The following is a 21091-nucleotide window of genomic DNA, read 5'->3' on the forward strand; positions in this document are numbered from 1 at the left end:
GGGCGTATCTACCCAAGATCGCTCCTACCTAACTAAGACGAGAGAGCCCATTTATACCTCGTCTTCAGAAGGTGTTTCTCGCAAGAAACCCTGGACCAAGGTCTCACGACCATTAAAACGCAAGTCGGTCCCTTCAGCGCAAGTCCAACGGCCCGGTTGTAGCCACTGGGTCAGTTCGGACTCGCTGCCGTCATCAGATGACTGCTCACCGCCTAAGAGAGGCAAAGCGGTACCGCTTCAGACAGTAACACCGTCTGTCGCCGCACCTGCTCCTGTAGACCCTAAGTGGTCTCTACTGCAAGACATGCAGTCTAAACTGACGTCTCTAATGCAGGACTTTCGTGCGGAGAAGGTTGCTGCCGCACCAGCTAGTGCAGTACCTAGCCTACAACCTTCCACACGTTCGGTTGTGCGTCCTGTGGACGCTGAGGTAACCTTCTCACGCACACCAGTTGAGAGAGTTCCGCCACCCATGCGTTCCAGTGTGATCTGCCAGCCGCATGTTGACGTTAAGCGACGCACGGAGGTCTCCGTTGACGTTCGGGAGGTTCAACAACCGTCAAGAGTTGCTTTGTTTTGACGCGGTGCGTCAACCTCCGCAACCCAGTGTGGTTTCCACTGCGCACCCACATCAGTCCAGACAGTCTGGAGTAGACGCTGTGCGTCCCCGCGCTGCCATGGTTGTTGCCAGCTCACAGACTGGGCAGCAGTTCCATGACGTTGCGTCCGGCTCAGTCACGCATGCACCCGTGCGACCGGACTCAGCGAACCAGCCGTTACCCACTCCGTTGCCGTTTCCTCATCAGTTATCGGATGAGGGACTTTCTGATGATGATGTTGCTGCACACATAGATGAACCACAATCAGAATTGGACGAGCCTAAGTCTACTCAACCCTCTTTGGACTTTAGGAAAGTTTTGGCCATTTTCAAAGAGATGTTTCCGGACCAGTTTGTTTCTGTGGCTCCTCGTTCTCCTCCGTCAGAGTTTGTGTTAGGCATGCCGTCTACCACTCCTGCCTTTACTAGACTCATCCTCGCACGCTCGTCCAAGAGAGCTTTGCGGGTGATAGGAGAATGGTTGCAGTCCAAGAAGAGTTTAGGGAAGACAGCCTTTACGTTTCCCCCTGCTAGACTCTCTTCTAGATCGAGCGTCTGGTATGCCACGGGAGAAGTTCTCGGCTTGGGAGTTCCTGCCTCTGCCCAGGGCGACTTCTCAAGCCTCGTAGACTCTCCCCGCCGCCTTGCCATGAGACGCTCTAAGATATGTTGGTCATCTTCGGACCTGGACCACCTTTTGAAAGGTATCTTTAGGGCCTTCGAAGTTTTTAACTTCTTAGACTGGTGTCTAGGAGCCCTAAGCAGAAAGATCTCTCCGACAGAGAAAGAGACTTCCTTGCTCATTATGTCCTGCATGGACAAGGCCGTACGTGATGGGTCTAATGAGCTTGCTGCATCATTTGTGTCCGGAGTCCTTAAAAAGCGTGAAAACCTATGCTCATTCCTTTCAGCTGGAGTTACACCGTGCCAGAGATCCGAGCTTCTTTTTGCTCCTCTTTCCAAGTGCCTTTTTCCAGAAGACCTGATTAAGGAAATAGCCGCTTCATTGATACAGAAGGACACTCACGATCTTGTTGCGTCCTCCGCTCGCAAAGCTACCCCTTTGCCTACCTTGTCAGCTAGACCAAGGATGGACACTCCAGCGTCCCGTTTTATTCCGCCCTTTCGTGGCAGAGCCTCCAGCAGAGGAGGTTCTCGTGCCGAAGGGAAACGAGGAAAGAAGAAAGGAACCAAGTCCTTTAAGGGCAGAGTCTGACTGCCAGCCTCTTCAGACAGCAGTGGGAGCCAGACTCAAGAACTTCTGGCAGACCTGGGAAAAGAGAGGCGCAGATGCACAATCTGTGAAGTTGCTCAGAGAGGGGTACAAGATCCCGTTTGTACGGAAACCCCCTCTAGCAACGTCTCCCATCGATCTCTCTCCCAGGTACAGAGAGGAAGACAAGAGACAAGCCTTGAAACGGGAGGTGTCTCTTTTACTAGAGAAGAGAGCGGTGGTCAAAGTCTCGGACCTTCAATCTCCGGGATTCTACAACCGACTCTTCTTGGTGTCAAAGAAGACGGGAGGGTGGAGGCCGGTGCTAGACGTCAGTGCTCTGAATGTCTTTGTCACAAAGCAGACGTTCTCCATGGAGACCACAAAGTCAGTCTTAGCAGCGGTCAGAAGGGAAGACTGGATGGTCTCTTTAGACCTAAGGGACGCCTACTTCCACGTCCCCATCCACCCGGACTCCCAACCTTTTCTGAGATTCGTTTTCGAAAAGGTTGTCTACCAGTTTCAAGCCCTGTGCTTTGGCCTAAGCACAGCTCCTCTTGTGTTTACGAGGCTGATAAGGAATGTAGCCAAATTCCTTCATTTAGCGGACATCCGAGCCTCCCTCTATTTGGACGACTGGCTTCTCAGAGCTTCTTCCAGTCGTCGCTGTCTGAAGGATCTAAAGTGGACTCTAGATCTGACCAAGGAATTGGGTCTCCTTGTCAATATGGAAAAGTCACAACTGGTCCCATCCCAAACTATTGTGTATTTAGGGATGGAGATTCACAGTCTAGCTTTTCGGGCTTTTCCGTCGGCCCCCAGAACAAGCCAAGCCCAGTTATGCATCCAGAACATGCTGAAGAAGGAACGATGTTCCGTCAGGAAGTGGATGAGTCTGATAGGGACGCTATCATCCCTGGAACAGTTTGTGTCATTAGGAAGACTACACCTCCGTCCTCTTCAATACCACCTAGCATTTCACTGGAAAAAGGACAAGACGCTAGAAGCGGTCTCGATCCCCATTTCCGAGAAGATGAAGTCTTGCCTGACTTGGTGGAAGGACAGTATCAGCCTAAGAGAGGGTCTTCCCCTGGCTGTTCAGACTCCCAACCACGTTCTCTTCTCGGACGCATCGGACGTAGGCTGGGGCGCGACATTAGACGGTCGGGAATGTTCGGGACTATGGAACACGAGTCAAAGGATAATGCATATCAACTGCAAGGAGCTACTGGCAGTACATCTGGCCTTGAAAAGCTTCAGGTCTCTCCTTCAAGGCAAAGTGGTGGAAGTAAACTCGGACAACACCACTGCCTTGGCGTACATCTCCAAGCAAGGAGGGACCCACTCACTGACGTTGTACGAGATCGCAAGGGACCTGCTCATCTGGTCAAAAGGTCAAAACATATCACTAGTAACGAGGTTCATCCAAGGCAACTTGAATGTCATGGCAGATTGTCTCAGTCGGAAGGGGCAAGTAATTCCAACAGAATGGACCCTCCACAAGGATGTATGCAAGAGACTTTGGGCCACTTGGGGCCAACCAACCATAGATCTCTTTGCAACCTCGATGACCAAGAGGCTCCCAATATATTGCTCACCAATCCCGGACCCAGCAGCAATACATATAGATGCCTTTCTCCTAGATTGGTCGCATCGAGATCTATACGCATTCCCACCGTTCAAGATTGTCAACAAGGTACTGCAGAAGTTCGCCTCTCACGAAGGGACAAGGTTGACGCTAGTTGCTCCCCTCTGGCCCGCGAGAGAATGGTTCACCGAGGTACTTCGATGGCTAGTAGACGTTCCCAGAACTCTTCCTCTAAGGGTGGACCTTCTACGTCAGCCACACTTAAAGAAGGTACACCAAAGCCTCCACGCTCTTCGTCTGACTGCCTTCAGACTATTGAAAGACTCTCGAGAGCTAGAGGCTTTTCGAAGGAGGCAGCCAGTGCGATTGCTAGAGGAAGGAGAACATCCACCCTTAGAGTCTACCAATCGAAGTGGGAAGTCTTCCGAAACTGGTGCAAGTCAGTATCTGTATCCTCGACCAGTACCTCTGTAGCTCAAATAGCTGACTTTCTCTTATACCTGAGAAAAGAACGATCACTTTCAGCTCCCACTATCAAGGGCTACAGAAGCATGTTGGCATCGGTCTTCCGGCATAGAGGCTTAGATCTTTCCAACAATAAAGATCTACAGGACCTCCTTAAGTCTTTTGAGACCACGAAGGAGCGTCGTTTGGTTACACCTGGTTGGAATTTAGACATGGTACTAAGATTCCTCATGTCAGACAGGTTTGAGCCGCTACAATCAGCCTCCCTGAAAGATCTCACCTTAAAGACACTTTTCCTGGTATGCTTAGCCACAGCTAAAAGAGTCAGTGAGATTCATGCCTTCAGCAAGAACATCGGATTTTCGTCAGAAAAAGCTACATGTTCACTACAACTTGGTTTTCTAGCCAAAAATGAGCTACCTTCTCGACCTTGGCCGAAATCGTTCGATATTCCCAGCTTATCGAATATGGTAGGCAATGAACTAGAAAGAGTCTTATGCCCTGTGAGAGCTCTTAAGTTCTATTTAAAACGAACTAAACCTTTACGAGGCCTATCTGAAGCTTTATGGTGTTCAGTTAAGAAACCATCTTTGCCTATGTCAAAGAATGCTTTATCCTATTTTATCAGACTGTTAATACGAGAAGCTCATTCCCATCTGAGTGAGGAAGACCAAGCATTGCTGAAGGTAAGGACACACGAAGTTAGAGCTGTCGCAACTTCCGTGGCCTTTAAGCAAAATAGATCTCTGCGAAGTATAATGGACGCAACCTATTGGAGAAGCAAGTCAGTGTTTGCGTCTTTTTATCTAAAGGATGTCCAGTCTCTTTACGAGGACTGCTACACACTGGGACCATTCGTAGCAGCGAGTGCAGTAGTGGGTGAGGGCTCAACCACTACAATTCCCTAAGTCCATACCCTTTTAATCTTTCTCTTGAAATGTTTTTATTGTTGTTTTTTGGGTTGTCCGGAAGGCTAAGAAGCCTTTCGCATCCTGGTTGATTTGGCGGGTGGTCAAAGTCATTTCTTGAGAGCGCCTAGATTAGGGGTTTTGATGAGGTCCTGTTGTATGGGTTGCAACCCTTGATACTTCAGATCCTAGGGGTCGATCAGCATCCTAAGAGGATCGCGAGGCTCCGTAAGGAAGACGTACTTAAAAGGCAGAGTAATTGTTCAAGTCGACTTCCTTACCAGGTACCTATTTATTTTGTTTTTGTTATTTTGATAACTTCTAAAATGAAATAAAAACTCTTAGCTCATAAAAGTGTAAACATATATTGCTGGTCTCTACCCACCCCCCTGGGTGTGAATCAGCTATATAATCACCGGCTAAGTTAAATATTGAAAAATGTTATTTTGATAATAAAATAAATTTTTGAATATACTTACCCGGTGATTATAAATTAAAGGACCCTCCCTTCCTCCCCAATAGAGACGCAGTGGGACGAGGAGAAAATTGAGTCTTTGTTTACATTGAGTACTGGGTATCTGGACGACAGATGGCGCTGTTGGGCACACCCGCAACCTGTGTAGCGATCGCTGGCGAGTTTTTACCGTAGAGTTGTCTGTCGGGCAACAGAGTTGCAGCTATATAATCACCGGGTAAGTATATTCAAAAATTTATTTTATTATCAAAATAACATTTTTATTAAGACTTACCCAATACCCTCCCTCAAAAAGGTATTGGGGACGTAACAAAGTAATATTCTATACTTAGGAGGCTGAGGCTTGCGGAGCTGTTCTCCCCAAAGGGGAGAAGGGGAAAGGAAGAAAGGAGCCAGTCATTCTTACTCATTCACCCCAGACTAATCCCAGTAACCTCAGCCCTCAACCCTCTGCTACTTGTCCATCCAGGAGCCTGAGGTGTTTGGACCATTTGCTGTGCGACCACCAGAGGACCGATGGAAAAGGTCTCCATGTTCCCGTGGGTTCCGTCTTTGCAGGTAGTGGGCCATGAAGGTCGATTGACGCTTCCACATGCTCACTAACAGTATCTGCACCACAGAGTAGTTTCTTGAACGCCAGGGATGTAGCAACGCCACTGACGTTACGAGCTCTGTGTCTTTGGATGGAGGAGGGTCTAGATTGAGAGCAACCTCAATAGCCTTCCAATCCCAAAGGGGGAAGGCAATCCTTGTGATCCTCTTCTTGACCTTCCCCGTGCTGGTCAACAGTGCCGACACACTGGGGCGAGCTGGTGTCGTTCTTTTAAGGTAACCCCACAGACTCCTCACTGGGTAATAACCCCAGTTGATGGGTCTTCGGTTACTGAAAGAAGACAGTCCGAAATGGGCTGCACCTAGGGTAGAGCGCACACACATTTTGATTCTTGGCAATTAACTCAGGGATGCCGCTGACGATTACTTCTCCCCGTAACCTAGAGTAGGAGATATCAGAAGATGGATCATACAACATACTAACTCCCTTGGTCAAAGCCCAAGTGAGTAGAAAAGGCCGTCTTCCATGTCAGGAAGCGATCTGCTGCCTGGCATAAAGGTTCGTAGAGAGGGGCCTTCAGGGACTGAAGGACCCAAACCACATTCCCAGGAGGAGGTTGAGATCCGACGGGGGACAAGTTATCTCAAACTTTTATAAGTAAAGGCATCGATGGGAGAGAATCCCCTTCCACGACACCAGTCACAAAGGAGGACCAAACGCTTCCTCTGGAAGATCGACGCTGAAAAGTGTCTGAGGTGCCTAGACATCTTTTCTGCAACTCGTTGCAAGAGGCCTTCTGAGAGGTGGTGGTGTAGGACCATCACAGGCGTGAAGTCGAAGCAGAGCTACGACTTAGGAAGGTGTTAGCATGTGGCTGCTTGGAAGATCGTGTCGTGGAGGAAGATCCCTCGGAACTCCGTCGGTAGCTGCAGAAGGTCCTGGAACCATTCTGCAGGATGCCATAACGAAGCTATTGGAGTCATTGATAAGATCTTGCTTATCCTGACTTAGTTGAGGACTTTCTCACCAGACCAAATGGGGGTAAAAAAGCACACCTCTAGGCTGCCCCACCGATCTTGGAATACACCTTGTTTGAGGGCCTGGTAGTTCGAGAGTGGGGAACGGTCACGCGGGAGCCTGAAGTTCAGGGACGTTGCGAGCATAACCACAGTCAGGGACCTCATAAAGTTAAGATTTTGTTGGATACAAGATGATTCAAAGACACTAGGAGCCCACTATTTGAGTAATCCTGTTCAGATTATCTGCAAGCACATTCCTGTACTGGGAATGACGCAAGCAGATGAGGACAACTAGTTGTGCTCTGTCTACCTGAGGCTTCGTAATGCTAGATGGTTCTCTAAGAGAGGTGAATGCTGGTACCTTTCTGAATCGGGCCAACGGACGAGGATGGAATGGTGCGGCATATGCCTCCCCCCCTTCTGACGTATTAAAGAGAGCATCAGATCCAGAGGGAAGACGAGAAGATAGGCCTCTTTGCATTAGCTCTTGTCTGCCACCCACCATCCAGCGGTGGGGGGGGGGGTTGCATAGCAATAAACACATCTCGAGGTGATGTCGAGACGTGTAACTATTTGCACATTCTTGCAATGAAGGGGAACAGCCTGTCCTCCCTCTAACTGCCACCATCTAGTGTGGTTGGCCGAATAAGACCGATATCAAAAGGTAAACCAGTTAATCAGCACAGCTTTTGTTATAATGGCCAATCTCCATAGAGATCGCTTTCCGGACAGGAGACTACGGTAATTACCGAACTCATCCAACCAACCCCAGGAGGGGATTGAGACATATCTTTAATCTATTGTTGGATGGGTAATAAGCATAAGTCTACTACGGAGTAGTAACACTGAACTGTGAGCATGACAAGCATACATGTGTAGCTCGACTTAAAAGTCATGTCCGGAACTCGGTTGGAGAATGTTGAAAACGTTCGTAACGGAAGTTTCTCCTTCATAGGACAAAAACGTTCGTACTTCTCTGTCCAAGATTGGTAAACTATCATAGGTATTGAATGTTCCCTACTAGGGAACAGATGTGCTTATGAGAAGTTTCCAGTCAAACCCTTTGTAGGAAACTAAGACTTCCGATCGGGGGAAAGGAAAAAAATGCCTATAAGGAAGCAGAACGTAAATTCTGTATGTCTGGTTACAGGAAAGTAGCCAAGTAATGTACTGAATAACCTGGTTTCAGTAATGGATATAACAATACAACTTAATAGAACAGAGTTCTAATTGCAAGATGTATATAGCCCTTATTGGCAGAAAGATCGCTTGCACGCTTATGTACTTGCCCGTCTGCACTAGCACATGCGTAATCTCTGCCTTCAGGAAACGTTTACAACGAATCCAATTGCGGGAATAATGTAGGTGCGACGAATCACAACATTAATGCCCAAGGAATTTTTGATCGTTTACAAGCTGCAATAATTTTTTGAATGAGAGCGTGCATGTTCTCAAACAAAATATACACTTATAAACGCAATCATTTCTCCTTTTGTTTGCCCCTCCTTTTTATGGGAGGAGCTAGCCAGTGTTCATGCACAGACAAGGATGTCTAGTTTCCCCATGGGCGGGGGTTGAAACGCTCGTAAACATAATGAAAAGCTGCCCACGATGTTGCTCTTGTTCTAAAACGTAAGCTAACACTGCTCCTTCGGAACTAATTGTTTGAGATAATAACCCTTTAAGGGTAGAATAGAAAGTCTCAGAAATCTATCGTGTAAAACGGTAAGTCGTCGTATCTAAGGTACAATGACGGGAGCGGCTTACTCAATCCAATGGTAGAACCCGAGTCTATGACAATAAACTCGCGGTTTTGTCTTGAATAGAGAGCATGCTTTGGGAAGGCTTACGGCCTTCATGAAGTTTTAACAACACCCGCTGAAGTTCTGTAAAACTTCTCAGGAACGAGTCTCCCAAAAAGGGTGAAGTCTCCTATGTGGGGGTTTGCTTCAAGAAGACCAGACACAATTGCCATCAACCGCTTACCCGAAGGAGTTGCCATCGAACGCTTTTTCGCTAGTGAGAAAGCTAGTCTAATTCTGGCAAGGCCTGACAGGGGAAATGAACTGGAATGTAAAGAATTTTTCATTCCCCGTTAATATCGGTCTGCTAACCCAACCACTCGAAGTGGGAGGGTGGAGGGAAGATAACAGTGGTTCGTTCGAAAACGAAAGGATCGGCGCTAGCGGAACCAGCTTAGCTGACATAGTAATCAGTTGGGAGTGTAGAGTTTGATGTATTAAGTCACACTTTTAGAAGACCCATCCCGTAGGGAGGGGGGAGGTCGACCATAGTGTTTTCAGAAAAATAAACTCTGGATCGCGGGAACCGAGAGATTCAGCGCGATGAGAACCTTGGGGTTCAGAATCTATTTGTGAATTCCTTTCTCACGACCCTAAGGGATATTGTGACGAGAACTCGCAGGAACTCTGTCGCTGACTCCTAATGGAATCTTCAGGAATCGTGTTACGTGAACCCATCGGGGTTCACAAGACCAGAACCCAAAAGAACTGTGACATAGTTACCTGTAGAGAGACAGAAACCCCTAGGCAGCAGGCATCCCTCTAGGATTTTGCGCGCGAACACTTGCGTGACAAGAGTCAGAAGACTCTCTGTCATAAAAGTAAAACTCTTGATGACGATTATCGCGCGTGTGGGCTAATTGCGCGTGTGGGCTAATTGCGCGTGCGCGCAAACCCTTGGCGTGACAAGTCGGAAGACTCTCTGTCATAAAAGTAAAACTCTTGATGACGATAGTCATGCGCGTGAAGTTGGCCGCGCACACTGAAATGGTTATGCGCGCGCGAACACTTTGCATTTGAAAACTCTGTCATAAGAAAAAAAACTATTGCGCGCACATGCGAACACTTCGAAAACTCTGTCATAAGAGTAAAACTCTTGAGAGCGCGCGAACCGAGATGGTCACGTGCGCACATGTACCAACTCTGTCATAAGAGAAGAACTCTTGCGCGCGCAACGAGATTTTGAAAACTCTCTTGTCATATGAGTTAAACTCTTGAGCGTGCCCGAACATTTCACGCGACTTGAGTTCGAAAACTCTATCATAAGAGTAAAACTCTTGAGAGCGCACAAACTGTTATGGTCACGCGCGCCATGAGAGTTCGAAAACTCTGTCATAAGAGTAAGACTTTTGGGCACGCACGAACCAAGATGGTCACGCGCGCACCGAGATAGTTACGCGTGCGAACCGGGATGGTTCCGCGCACACGTATAAAAGAGTTGTTTGGGCACTTTAACATAGTGCTGATTGCACGTTCCAAGTTGGTTGCGAGCGAACGCTCAACACGAGAGTCCGAAGACTCGGTCATACGAGTAAGACTCATAATGACTAGGGTCAGCGCAACAAAAAACCAAAGTTCCTCTGTCACGAGTCCCCGAAGGGTCAGAGTGACTAAGGGCACGAGAGACCAAAGGCCTAACGTAGCCTGTGTTGCGAGACCCCGAAGGGTCAGCACAACGAGAAACCGAAGTTTCCCTGTCACAAAACACCGAAGTGTTAGAGTGACTAAAGTTATGAGAGTCCAAGGGTTCAGAGTAACTAAAGTTACGAGACCCCAGAGGATCAGCATAACGAGGAACTTCGGGTCAGCGTGACTGATGGCACAAGGTCCCGAAGGCTCAACGTTACCATCGTTACAAGAGCCCGAAGGTTCAGTGTAACTAAAACCCGAAGGTTTTGAGTCACGTGAGCCCGAAGGACCAGCGCGACGAAATCATGCCAGCCCAAAAGGGTGATCGTAACGAGACCCAGGAGGGTCAAGGAGAACCAGCAGGTTCAAAGATAACACCTCCACAGGGGAGGTTAGCTCTCCCAAAGGAGAACGTCGCTTACGATAAGGATCTCGCTACACCCCTGGAGGAGAAACATAAGCGTAAGGGGGGACCGCCGATGCCCGAAGGCGGTCTTCTCTGGAGAACGAGACTCGTTCCCACGAAGGGGATCCCTGTTTCGGAGAAAGCTCTGCCACCGCATCTGGTGGATCAGCAGAACTCCTACAAATTATCTCTCGCGAACAAGAGGAAAGCTCTCCCGAAGGAGATCGCCTAAGACAAATTTTCTCCCAGCTCTATGGGAAAAAAGCGTAGGCGTAACAATATCTCTCGCGAACGAGAGAGAAGTCCTCCCGAAGGAAGACATTGCCTAAGACAAGCTTTCTCCCAACTCTATGGGAACAAAGCGTAGGCGTAACAATATCTCGCGAACGAGAGAGAAGTCCTCCCGAAGGAGGACATCGCGTAAGACAAGCTTTCTGCCAGCTCTATGGGAAAAAAGTGTAGGTGTATTAATCTCTCTCTCGCGAACGAGAGAGAAGTCCTCCCGAAGAAGGGCATTGCCTAAGACAAGCTTTCTCCCAGCTCTATGGGAAAAAAGCGTAGGCGTAACAATCTCTCTCGCGAACGAGAGAGAGAAGTTCCACTCAAAGGAGGAACAAGTCTTAAGACTTGCTTTTCCCCCAGTTCAAGGGGAAGAAGCAGTCTTCGGCGACGGAGATAGCAGAAGCAAAACTCGTCGAGCTGTCCGCAATTCTTCCCGAAAGGGGGAAGGTTGCTGAACGGCTAAAGTGGGGAAGCTCTCCCTCGGAGGGGGGGGCAACCCAACTCCAGGAAGGTTAACCATCCCTCGTAAGTGAAGATTCTCCAACCCCTGGAGGCATACCTCCTGGCAGCAAACTATGCTTTCCATCAACAAGCCTTGTTCAAGTTGATGGTTGACAACGATTGCTACCTCGTAACATGGGCAGCTCACGAGCTACCACATGAAGCGCAGGATAATGAACAGGGAGGCCGAAGCCTTGTGTTCTACGTTGCTGCTATCTGTAGAAAAGAAAATAAAAGTTGTGATTAATTACAATTCATGCTCAGCTGCACAACATGAACTATTCGGGGAATAAGTCACATTCCTTATAAGATAGTTCCTCGAAAGGGAGCTGAACTGTTATAAATTTAACTCTAATAATGAAACAAACACACAGTAGTGTTGAGAACCTGCCGACCATCAACGCAGGGGAGGGCGGCAAGGTAGGGAAGTAGTATTAACATAAGGTCAACTCCCTTACGGCGGAGGCCGCCGGATACATTGTCAACAGTAATTAAAGTTACAAGTATCTAACAACATAAAAGTATTTTTCCACTTATACATATATACTCGCATACATATGTACAAGATAAACGAAAATACACGAGAAAAACAAATGACAGAAAAACAATCAAGGCAAGTCTTTGCGGGAGAGAACCGCAGCATGTCCGTCTTCTACCGAGCCAAAAAGTAAAGTGGTTACTCAGCCGAGAGGTGTGAGTGAGCAGGGTAGCCAGTCTATCCCCCCCCTAACTACGCCGGAACCACCATATGAAAGATCATGGAATGTTATTTCTTCCTAATTTGAGATGTCAACACACAATGGGGCTGCAAACGACTTACATTATCTAATGAGCCACCATTACATCCTGAGCTGAAGCAAAGTACGTAACGACTTGCTGTAGCCTTGACTTTCATAGCAGCAACTCAGTAACTGAGAACGAGATGCCCTCATACTAAAGTCTCTCCACTGTTGTACCTGTTATCAGCACTGCTACCTCTAGATTGATTGGAAGAGGCAATCGATTCCTTCTTCCAGCATGAAGAACTTTCAGTCGACAGAGGGCTGGAGGAATGATGAGAATTCATAGAACGTGATCTTCAAATTCACCCTATCCAGAGCGCCCCATGCGAGAACTAATCATGAAAGCTCAAGGGCGGGTCTTGATCCTTGAAGGGCACCAGTGTCAATCAATTTTTGTCATCCTGCATGATCGGTGGAAGACTCTCAAAGGTTTTTGTACTAACTGATAAGGGCAAGGACTTTGATGAAGGTGGACTCCATCTTGGATTTTTCAATTTCTACTGGCAAAGGACCTGAATCTAGTGCAGAAGGGTTAATCATGTCTAGAAACCCCTTACTTCTCATGAGGGTCAAGTAATCGACAGGAACCACAGTAACTTATTCATTCCCCACGGAGTACCCACATGCCAATTCAAGGATGGAACAGGGCTAATACTCGGCAGCGAAAAGAGGAACCAAAGATAGTCATCCGGGTTTTGATGATAAACTGAAACTTTCTCTTTCCCTCTTAAGGGCGAGGGGGCACTAGGTACCTTGGTGTCCGAAGAGAAGGCAGGAGTCTGGGGAACTGAATAGTCTGAAGGCACATTTGATAAGGCCCTTTCCTCAGAGGAAGATGGGCACCAGTGATGTAGTGAGTCTTTGGAGTTACTATGGACCAGAATTAAACACACTTTTACTTATAAGTGGAACCTCTACATACGATCTTAATTCGTTCCGGGACCTAGATCATATGTTGGAGCGAATATTCCCTTAAGAATACACTATAAATTGTATACTGTACTGTAATTCGTTTCTACAGCCCAAAAACCTATGATAACTCCTTAAAAAATGACTACACATAATTACACATAGCAATAATACAATTGCATTATGTAATAGAGATGTAAAAAAGAATAATTATGAAGAATAAATAAAAAATGGGTTTTTATTGTCGCTTTACCTTAGATACAGACCAACGCAGGTGTAGGCTTTCATACGCAGGAGACGGACGGTTGGCGAGGAGGTAGAAATGGTAACTGCGATAACATACCGTAACTTACTCTAACTTACACTACTGAACCATACCGTAACTTACTCTAACTTACACTACTGAACTTTAACCAAACTTAGCTTATTTATTTTTATCTAATTTTTATATTTTTTTTATTCTTTTTTTCTTTCTTATTTTAAATTTTCATCACTTTCACTCACTTCAATCTTAGTTTTCTTTACTTTACTTTCTTTCTCTTCATCACAATCACCAAACCGCTTCGTAAATTTTTAAAGAAACTATCGAGAGAAAGTTGCTTGGTACAGCTTCTTAGAATTTTTATGAAATGTGTTAAGGAGACATCATCAAACTGCGAAACTACACGGCAAACCTGAAGTTTTGTAGGTAATACTTATCAATGAAGTCAACCACGTGTTGATGATGTGCTAACATCTCTTTTATTGCAGCCGAACTTAAGATGTACTCTACCTACTCGCTCTCCTCTGACACACTCAACTGCGCTTGGAACTCATCATTCTGCATGGCATGCAGCTACTTGAGTTCCTCGGTGGTGAGCTCTTCATGATGCTCCTCGACGAGTTCGGTGATATTATCTTCATCGACCTCCAGACCCATGGACTTGCCAAGGGATACAATCTCTTTTACGTCTTCCTCTACGGCAAGCACAGATTCAGGTTTGGGGCCAAAACCTTCAAAATCTCTGGGAGAAACAGCATTAGGCCAAAGCTTCTTCCAAGCTGAATTCAGTGTCCGTCGAGTTACTCCCTCCCAAGCCTGATCTATGATATTCAAGCAGTGCATGATATTGAAATGGCTCCTCCAAAATTCACGCAAAGTTAAGTTGGTGCTTTGCGTGACATTAAAGCACTACTTAAATAAGTGCTTGGTGTAGAGCTTCTTAAGATAAGAGACGACTTGCTAGTCCATGGGCTGGAGGATAGAGGTGGTGGTCGGTGGATGATACAGCACTGATAAACTTGAACTGGTCGATGATATAATCTTCGAGTCCTGGGAGGTGAGCGGGATCATTATCCAAGCAAATCAAGCACTTTAAAGGCAAATTCCTCTCCTAAAGGTACTTCTTGACAGCAAGGCCAAAAACTTGGTTTACCCATTCAACAAAGAAGTAACCCAAGCCTTAGAATTAGCACGCCAGAAAACATGCAGTATGTCCTTACTGACTCTGTGCCATAAATGCCCTAGGGTTTACGTAATGATAAACCAATAACGGCTTGATTTTGCAGTCCCCGCTGGCATTGGCACATAGGGCAAGAGTCAACCGATCCTTCATAGGCTTATGTCCAGACATTTTCTTCTCTTCGGCGGTGATGTATGTTCGACTAGGCATCTTTTTCCAAAACTGACCGGTTTCATCACAATTGAAAACTTGCTGCTCTACGTAGGCTTCATCCTCCACGATCTTTTTGAACTTCTTAACAAAATCGTTAGCAGCCTTGGTGTCCGAACTTGAAGCCTTTCTGTGCCGAACAACTGAACGAGTCCCGGTCCGTCTCTTAAATTTCTCGAACCAACCGTGAGACGCCTTGAATTCCTCCGTCATAGGATCGGTTGAACTCTCCCCCACGTCACCCCCAGAACCCGCCGCCTTCAAGTCACAATAGATAGCACTGGCCTTCTCGCAAATGATCGTTTCAGTGATCGTATCGACAACAATCTCTCTGTCCTTTATCCATATTAACAAAAGGCGTTCCATCTCTTCCAGAGTAGGGCTGGGATGTTTTGAAATAATGGTGATCCCCTCCGATGGATTGACTGCTTCGATGGCTGCCTTCTGCTTGATGATTGTCGAGATGGTAGACATATTCCAGCCATATTGTTTAGCCAGATCACCCACGTGCACACCGCGCTAGTGTTTTTCTACAATTTCTTGCTTCAATTCTAATGAAAGCATTACCTTCTTCCTTTTCTCACCACTACTAATACTTGTACCGAAACTAAGCTTCTTAGGACCCATGATTATACGTAAAATAAAAAATGAAACGTGAAAAAAAGAAGATAATAAGCACTTAATAACGGACCGAACAGGGTACAACCACAAAGATGCGCACGAGAACAGAGAACTGACCGACGCGACACTCACTGGCTTCCCCCCAACATGCTGCCGTCTACCGGCATAAAAAGGAAACTATGACCAACACTTCAAGAAAATTCTACTCATATGGTCTACATCGGATATTGGAGCATGACATCTGGTGTTGAGACGAAAATTCGGTCAAATTTTACGTCGGATGTTAGAACAATCGTATGTAGAGGTTCCACTGTACTGTATACGACATTATTATATCATTACACATTTACATACAATTTTACCCTAAATATTACTTGTTCCAACACAGAGTACTTACCTCGAACTATTTTCTTAGGAGTATCTGGGATCTCCTCCCTATCCGACCAAGAATTTTGCGCAGTCCCCCCTATCTCCGTTTTCCCTTGTTGGGTCCCTCCGTGGTGGAGGGATATGTGTACCCTGAGGTGACCCGGGGTCAGCGCGTGGATGCGCTACTGAGTCATTGTTGTCAATAAGCATCTGGTCGCGGCGCAGATCACATCTCGCCGCTCTCTCTCTCATCCCGTCCAACCCACCACTGTGTTTCACGTGTTCCCTTTGTGTTTTCCCGTTCCTATCCCTTACTTGTGTTGCTTGTGGTTACCCTCACGGAATCCCAACGCCGTTGTCCCGGTGCCAAGGCCGGTAAGTCATGCGGGGCATGGCTCTCCAAGGTTAACATCGATCCGCACATGTTGTGCACCACCTGTCGAGGCAGTGTGTGTTCGACTGCTTCCACGTGTCCACAGTGTGAGTCCTGGCCGGAACTTCAATGGACGTTGCACGGCACCAAAAAGAAGAAGGCATCGAAGCGGTCACCGAAGAAACCTGGTCTCGGTTTGCCGATAACGTCTCCTTCAGCTCCTTCTGAGAGCAGTTCCCCTTCCCCTTCCCAGAGTAGGGGACGAGGTAAGTCCGTTGCGGGGAAACAGCCCATTGCTGTTCCCCACGAGTCTGGTACAGGTATTGCTCGACTTACGACCTATGCGACTTACGACTATTCGACTTTACGACCATTTTTTCAGGGTGATGACGTCACAAGTTTATCGGAAATAGGACGAATATTTCCTTGAAAATAATCTATTTTCTTGTATACATATAAATTGATTTATCTTGGTAAATTATTATTTTCTTTTATTGTTAATATTCAGTATTTATTTACAGTTAAAAATACATTAAGAAAAGTTTTAATATCTGTCGAGTTCATATTATATGTCTGGTGACATCACATCACCGGCGGAAAGCATCCGGGCAATACAGTGATTTCCTTCCCATAGGCTAACGATTAATATTAATATTTCCATAATCAAAATATTAAATAACGATACAAAGTATTTTGTGGGTCTGTATCGGTTGTCGTGAGTACTACGTAGCGTAAATTTGACTGTACGCTACTTTTTTAATCTCTGATATTCGATCGATGTTTATCTAAAGAAAATATACTAATAAGGCAAATATTTTCTTGAAAATAATATATTTCCTTTTACATTATGAAAATAAAATACTTTTGTTTGTTAAGTTAGTATTTTCTTTTCATTTCTTGCAAGAAAAAAGAAAATGGATTTACATATTTTGCAAGTCATTGTAGAGCTTACGTCACGTATCTTGTGACATCATGTATTTGGCGGAAGCGAGCTGACAAACCGAATGATTTCCTTTCATTATGTTGCAGAGTAATCTTATTACAGCATTCCCATAATCGAAACACAGAGTAACGACATCAAGTGTTTTAGTGCTCTGTATCATTAGTTATGAGATTAGTACAACTTACCGTAAATTTAAGGAAAAAAAGTCTGATGACGTCATATTTCTGGCGGAAGGCGAGAGGCAAATCAAGTGATTTTCTTCCGATGCGTTACTATTCCCATAATCGAAACATCGAATAATGATATAAAGATTTTTTAATATTTTTCAAAGAAATGTGAAGATTTAACTGAATTAAAAATCAAAATACGAAGAGAGAGAGAGAGAGAGAGAGAGAGAGAGAGAGAGAGAGAGAGAGAGAGAGAGAGATGCATATTCCTTTTATAACTATAGTCTATCGGCTCCTTCATGGCAATCCGGGCGTTGCCAAATGTCCTTCTCTGGAGTGTTTAAAGGCCTACCGCTCCTGTTTATCCCTTTTAATCCCTGCGCTCGAATGTCTCCTGGGGCAATATACTGGACCTTTCTAGGGATTATACCATACTACTGAGTTTCCGCATTCTCTAATCAACTCGTATGTGTGAATTTATCTACCTACACTCACAAATTCCATCTCGTGGAGGCTCTACCATTTGTTATATATATATGTGAGAGAGAGAGAGAGAGAGAGAGAGAGAGAGAGAGAGAGAGAGAGAGAGAGAGAGAGAGAGAGAGAGAGAGATATCCTGTGTAAATTTAGGCAGGTAAACTGAAATAGTGTCATAAAGATACATGGGTTACACAGAATTATCGACAACAATAAAATATATTATCTATACGTAATATAGACGCCCAATTATCTTCATTAAGAGTATCCGATACACTTTCTTTTTATATTTTCATGCCTTCTTTCTATGGACTTTGTTCTAGCTTTGCAATTTACTTTGAATATTTTATTTTAGGTTTGGCACGTTTTTATCTTCAAAATATAAGATACTTTTGCTTGAGTGTCATACCTGATGAAAATATCAATTTGTGTTTCATAGTCTTTGTAAGGATTTATCAAAACAAATAGATGATAGTTTTGAGTCATGAATGTTATACTGATAACGATACACAAGAATGCCAGGATTATAGAGATTTATTTCTGCACATCTTTTATATTAAAAATATGTAACATTTTTTTATTTGTATAACTAAATTATTTTGGAAGCTAAATTAATGTTTACATTAATAATGAAAAAAAAATGTAGGCTACATTACAAATTAATTAAAAACTGAATGAATATTTACATCACAAAAGAAAGAAAAGAATGAATGGATATTTACATTGAAAATGAAAGAAAAACATTAATGATTTCAGTGAAATAAACAAAAAATGGGTACTATTCATTATAATTCCTCTTCATCAGATGATTCTAGATTTATAACAAAAGAATCAACAAAATTGTCGATGGCTAAATCTCTTGAAGTGTCATCTCTTTGAAGAGTCTCTGCATGGTTAACTGCATTTTTCCAATTTTCCGGTGTTACTTGCTGTAACGCTTCACTTATAAGAGATTTGAGGTCCGACATTTTAAAATTATTTTTCTTTGCATACTGTTTGACTTGGCTCCATATTAATTCAATTGGGTTATATTGACAATGATATGGAGGAAGTCTTACCACTTTGTGGCCGTGCTTACTCGCAATAATGTCAATTTCGTACTTGCGTGGCCATCTTGACGTATGCTGTTTTACCATAGCAAGCAGATCATCCTTCAAGAGATCGTCTCCAGGGGTTTCTCCTTTCTCGATAAGCCAGTCTTTAATTACAGTTTTTCTATCGGATGTCGTAGGCAGTTTATCAATTTGGGAAGAGTGATAGGATGCATTGTCCATCACTATGATCGATGATGGCGGTATATTGGGAATCAATTGTGAAATGAACCACTCCTTGAATACAGTATGATTCATTTATTTGTTTGTGGTAATCGCCATCGTTTTTAGACCGGAAAACAAGTTCACAGTTTGGAACAAACCCGCGTTCGGTCCCAGCATGAAGAACGATTAACCGACTACCTTTCCCAGTAGGGGGTTTAATATCGGTGGCATTTTCTGAATTAATGTCAATCCAACATTTCTCAACGGTATGGTTTTGGTTACTCCATTCTCGTCCAAGTATACAAAGGATTTATAGCCACTGGTTTTTAATGCTTTCATTTCTCTTAAAAACTTAGTTCTGGCTGAGGCTACATCTTTTCTCTCCAGTAGAAATTTTCTTCCATTAACCTTGCTGTACCGAAAGCCAATTTCATTTAGAACTTTGTGAACAGAATCCCTGGAACCTTTAAACTCAATATTTTCTTTTAATTCAGCTGTTCTAGGTAGGGCGACAGACTCCTTAATGACTGACTGTTTTGGTTGAGCCGATTGGAGACACACGCTGTTTGACATATTCATACCCTGAGGTCAGCTTAACACCTGAGAAGGATGTGGCAGCGCTGTAAAATTTTTCTGCCACGTTTAAGAAGAAACGTGTAATTCTATTGTTATTAAAAGTAAAGAAATTACGAGGGCATTTAATAATCGCGAATATTTATTATTAATTAATTATATTTACATTTTTTAACTTATGCTGCCTCCATACACCATACAACGTGATGGTAATATTTGATATGGCATCGCCGCTCCCGGCCCAAACCCAGCCTTGTTCGCCATACAGGATCCGATAGAGTATAGTAATAAAGTCTATAAACAATGTATGGAGAATGTGATACCCTATAATATATTGGCGCTGATATAATATTTATTATGAAGAGATTTCGAATGTCAAGAAAATTATATGAATCAGTGTTATTCATACTATATGTGCGCATAATCGTAATACGGCAGCGTGACCTTGAGATCAGCTGATTCCAACCGCAAGTAAATCAAAAGTATTTGTTGATTATTGATATGATCAAGAAAATGAAAAATAAAATATAAACGTGTTTTAATAAAACAACAATTATGTTATTTTGATAATAAAATAAATTTTTGAATATACTTACCCGGTGATTATAATAGCTGCAACTCTGTTGCTCGACAGAAAAACTCTACGGAAAAATTCGCCAGCGATCGCTACACAGGTAGGGGGTGTACTCAACAGCGCCATCTGTCGTTCAGATACCCAGTACTCATTGTAAACAAAGAACTCAATTTTCTCCTCGGTCCACTGTGTCTCTATTGGGGAGGAAGGGAGGGTCCTTTAATTTATAATCACCGGGTAAGTATATTCAAAAATTTATTTTATTATCAAAATAACATTTTTCAATATTTAACTTAGCCGGTGATTATAATAGCTGATTCACACCCAGGGGGGTGGGTAGAGACCAGCAAAATATGTTTACATCATATGAGCTAAGAATTTTTATTTCATTTTAGAAGTTATCAAAATAACTAAACAAAATAAATAGGTACCTGGTAAGGAAGTCGACTTGAACAATTACTCTGCCTTTTAAAGTACGTCTTCCTTACGGAGCCTCGCGATCCTCTTAGGATGCTGAGCGACCCCTAGGAGCTGAAGTATCAAGGGTTGCAACCCATACAACAGGACCTCATCAAAACCTCTAATCTAGGCGCTTCTCAAGAAATGACTTTGACCACCCGCCAAATCAACTAGGATGCGAAAGGCTTCTTAGCCTTCCGGACAACCCAAAAACAACAATAAAAACATTTCAAGAGAAAGATTAAAAAGGTTATGGAATTAGGGAATTGTAGTGGTTGAGCCCTCACCCACTACTGCACTCGCTGCTACGAATGGTCCCAGAGTGTAGCAGTTCTCGTAAAGAGACTGGATATCCTTAAGATAAAAAGACGCGAACACTGACTTGCTTTTCCAATAGGTTGCGTCGATTATACTTCGCAGAGATCTATTTTGTTTAAAGGCCACGGAAGTTGCGACAGCTCTAACTTCGTGTGTCCTTACCTTCAGCAAAGCTTGGT

At 44.4% G+C, this 21091-nt stretch overlaps 1 protein-coding gene across 1 annotated transcript; it reads right to left on the minus strand.

Annotated features, from left to right (window-relative positions):
* Positions 1-18517: 18517 nt before the first annotated feature.
* Positions 18518-19081, minus strand: LOC137615815 (uncharacterized). The gene has a single exon (XM_068345505.1). It carries the CDS (start codon positions 19079-19081, stop codon positions 18518-18520), a length of 564 nt encoding a protein of 187 aa, XP_068201606.1.
* Positions 19082-21091: the final 2010 nt, after the last annotated feature.

The sequence above is a fragment of the Palaemon carinicauda genome, chromosome 22 (genome assembly GCF_036898095.1).
Source record: "Palaemon carinicauda isolate YSFRI2023 chromosome 22, ASM3689809v2, whole genome shotgun sequence".
In the NCBI taxonomy this organism is placed as follows: domain Eukaryota; kingdom Metazoa; phylum Arthropoda; class Malacostraca; order Decapoda; family Palaemonidae; genus Palaemon; species Palaemon carinicauda.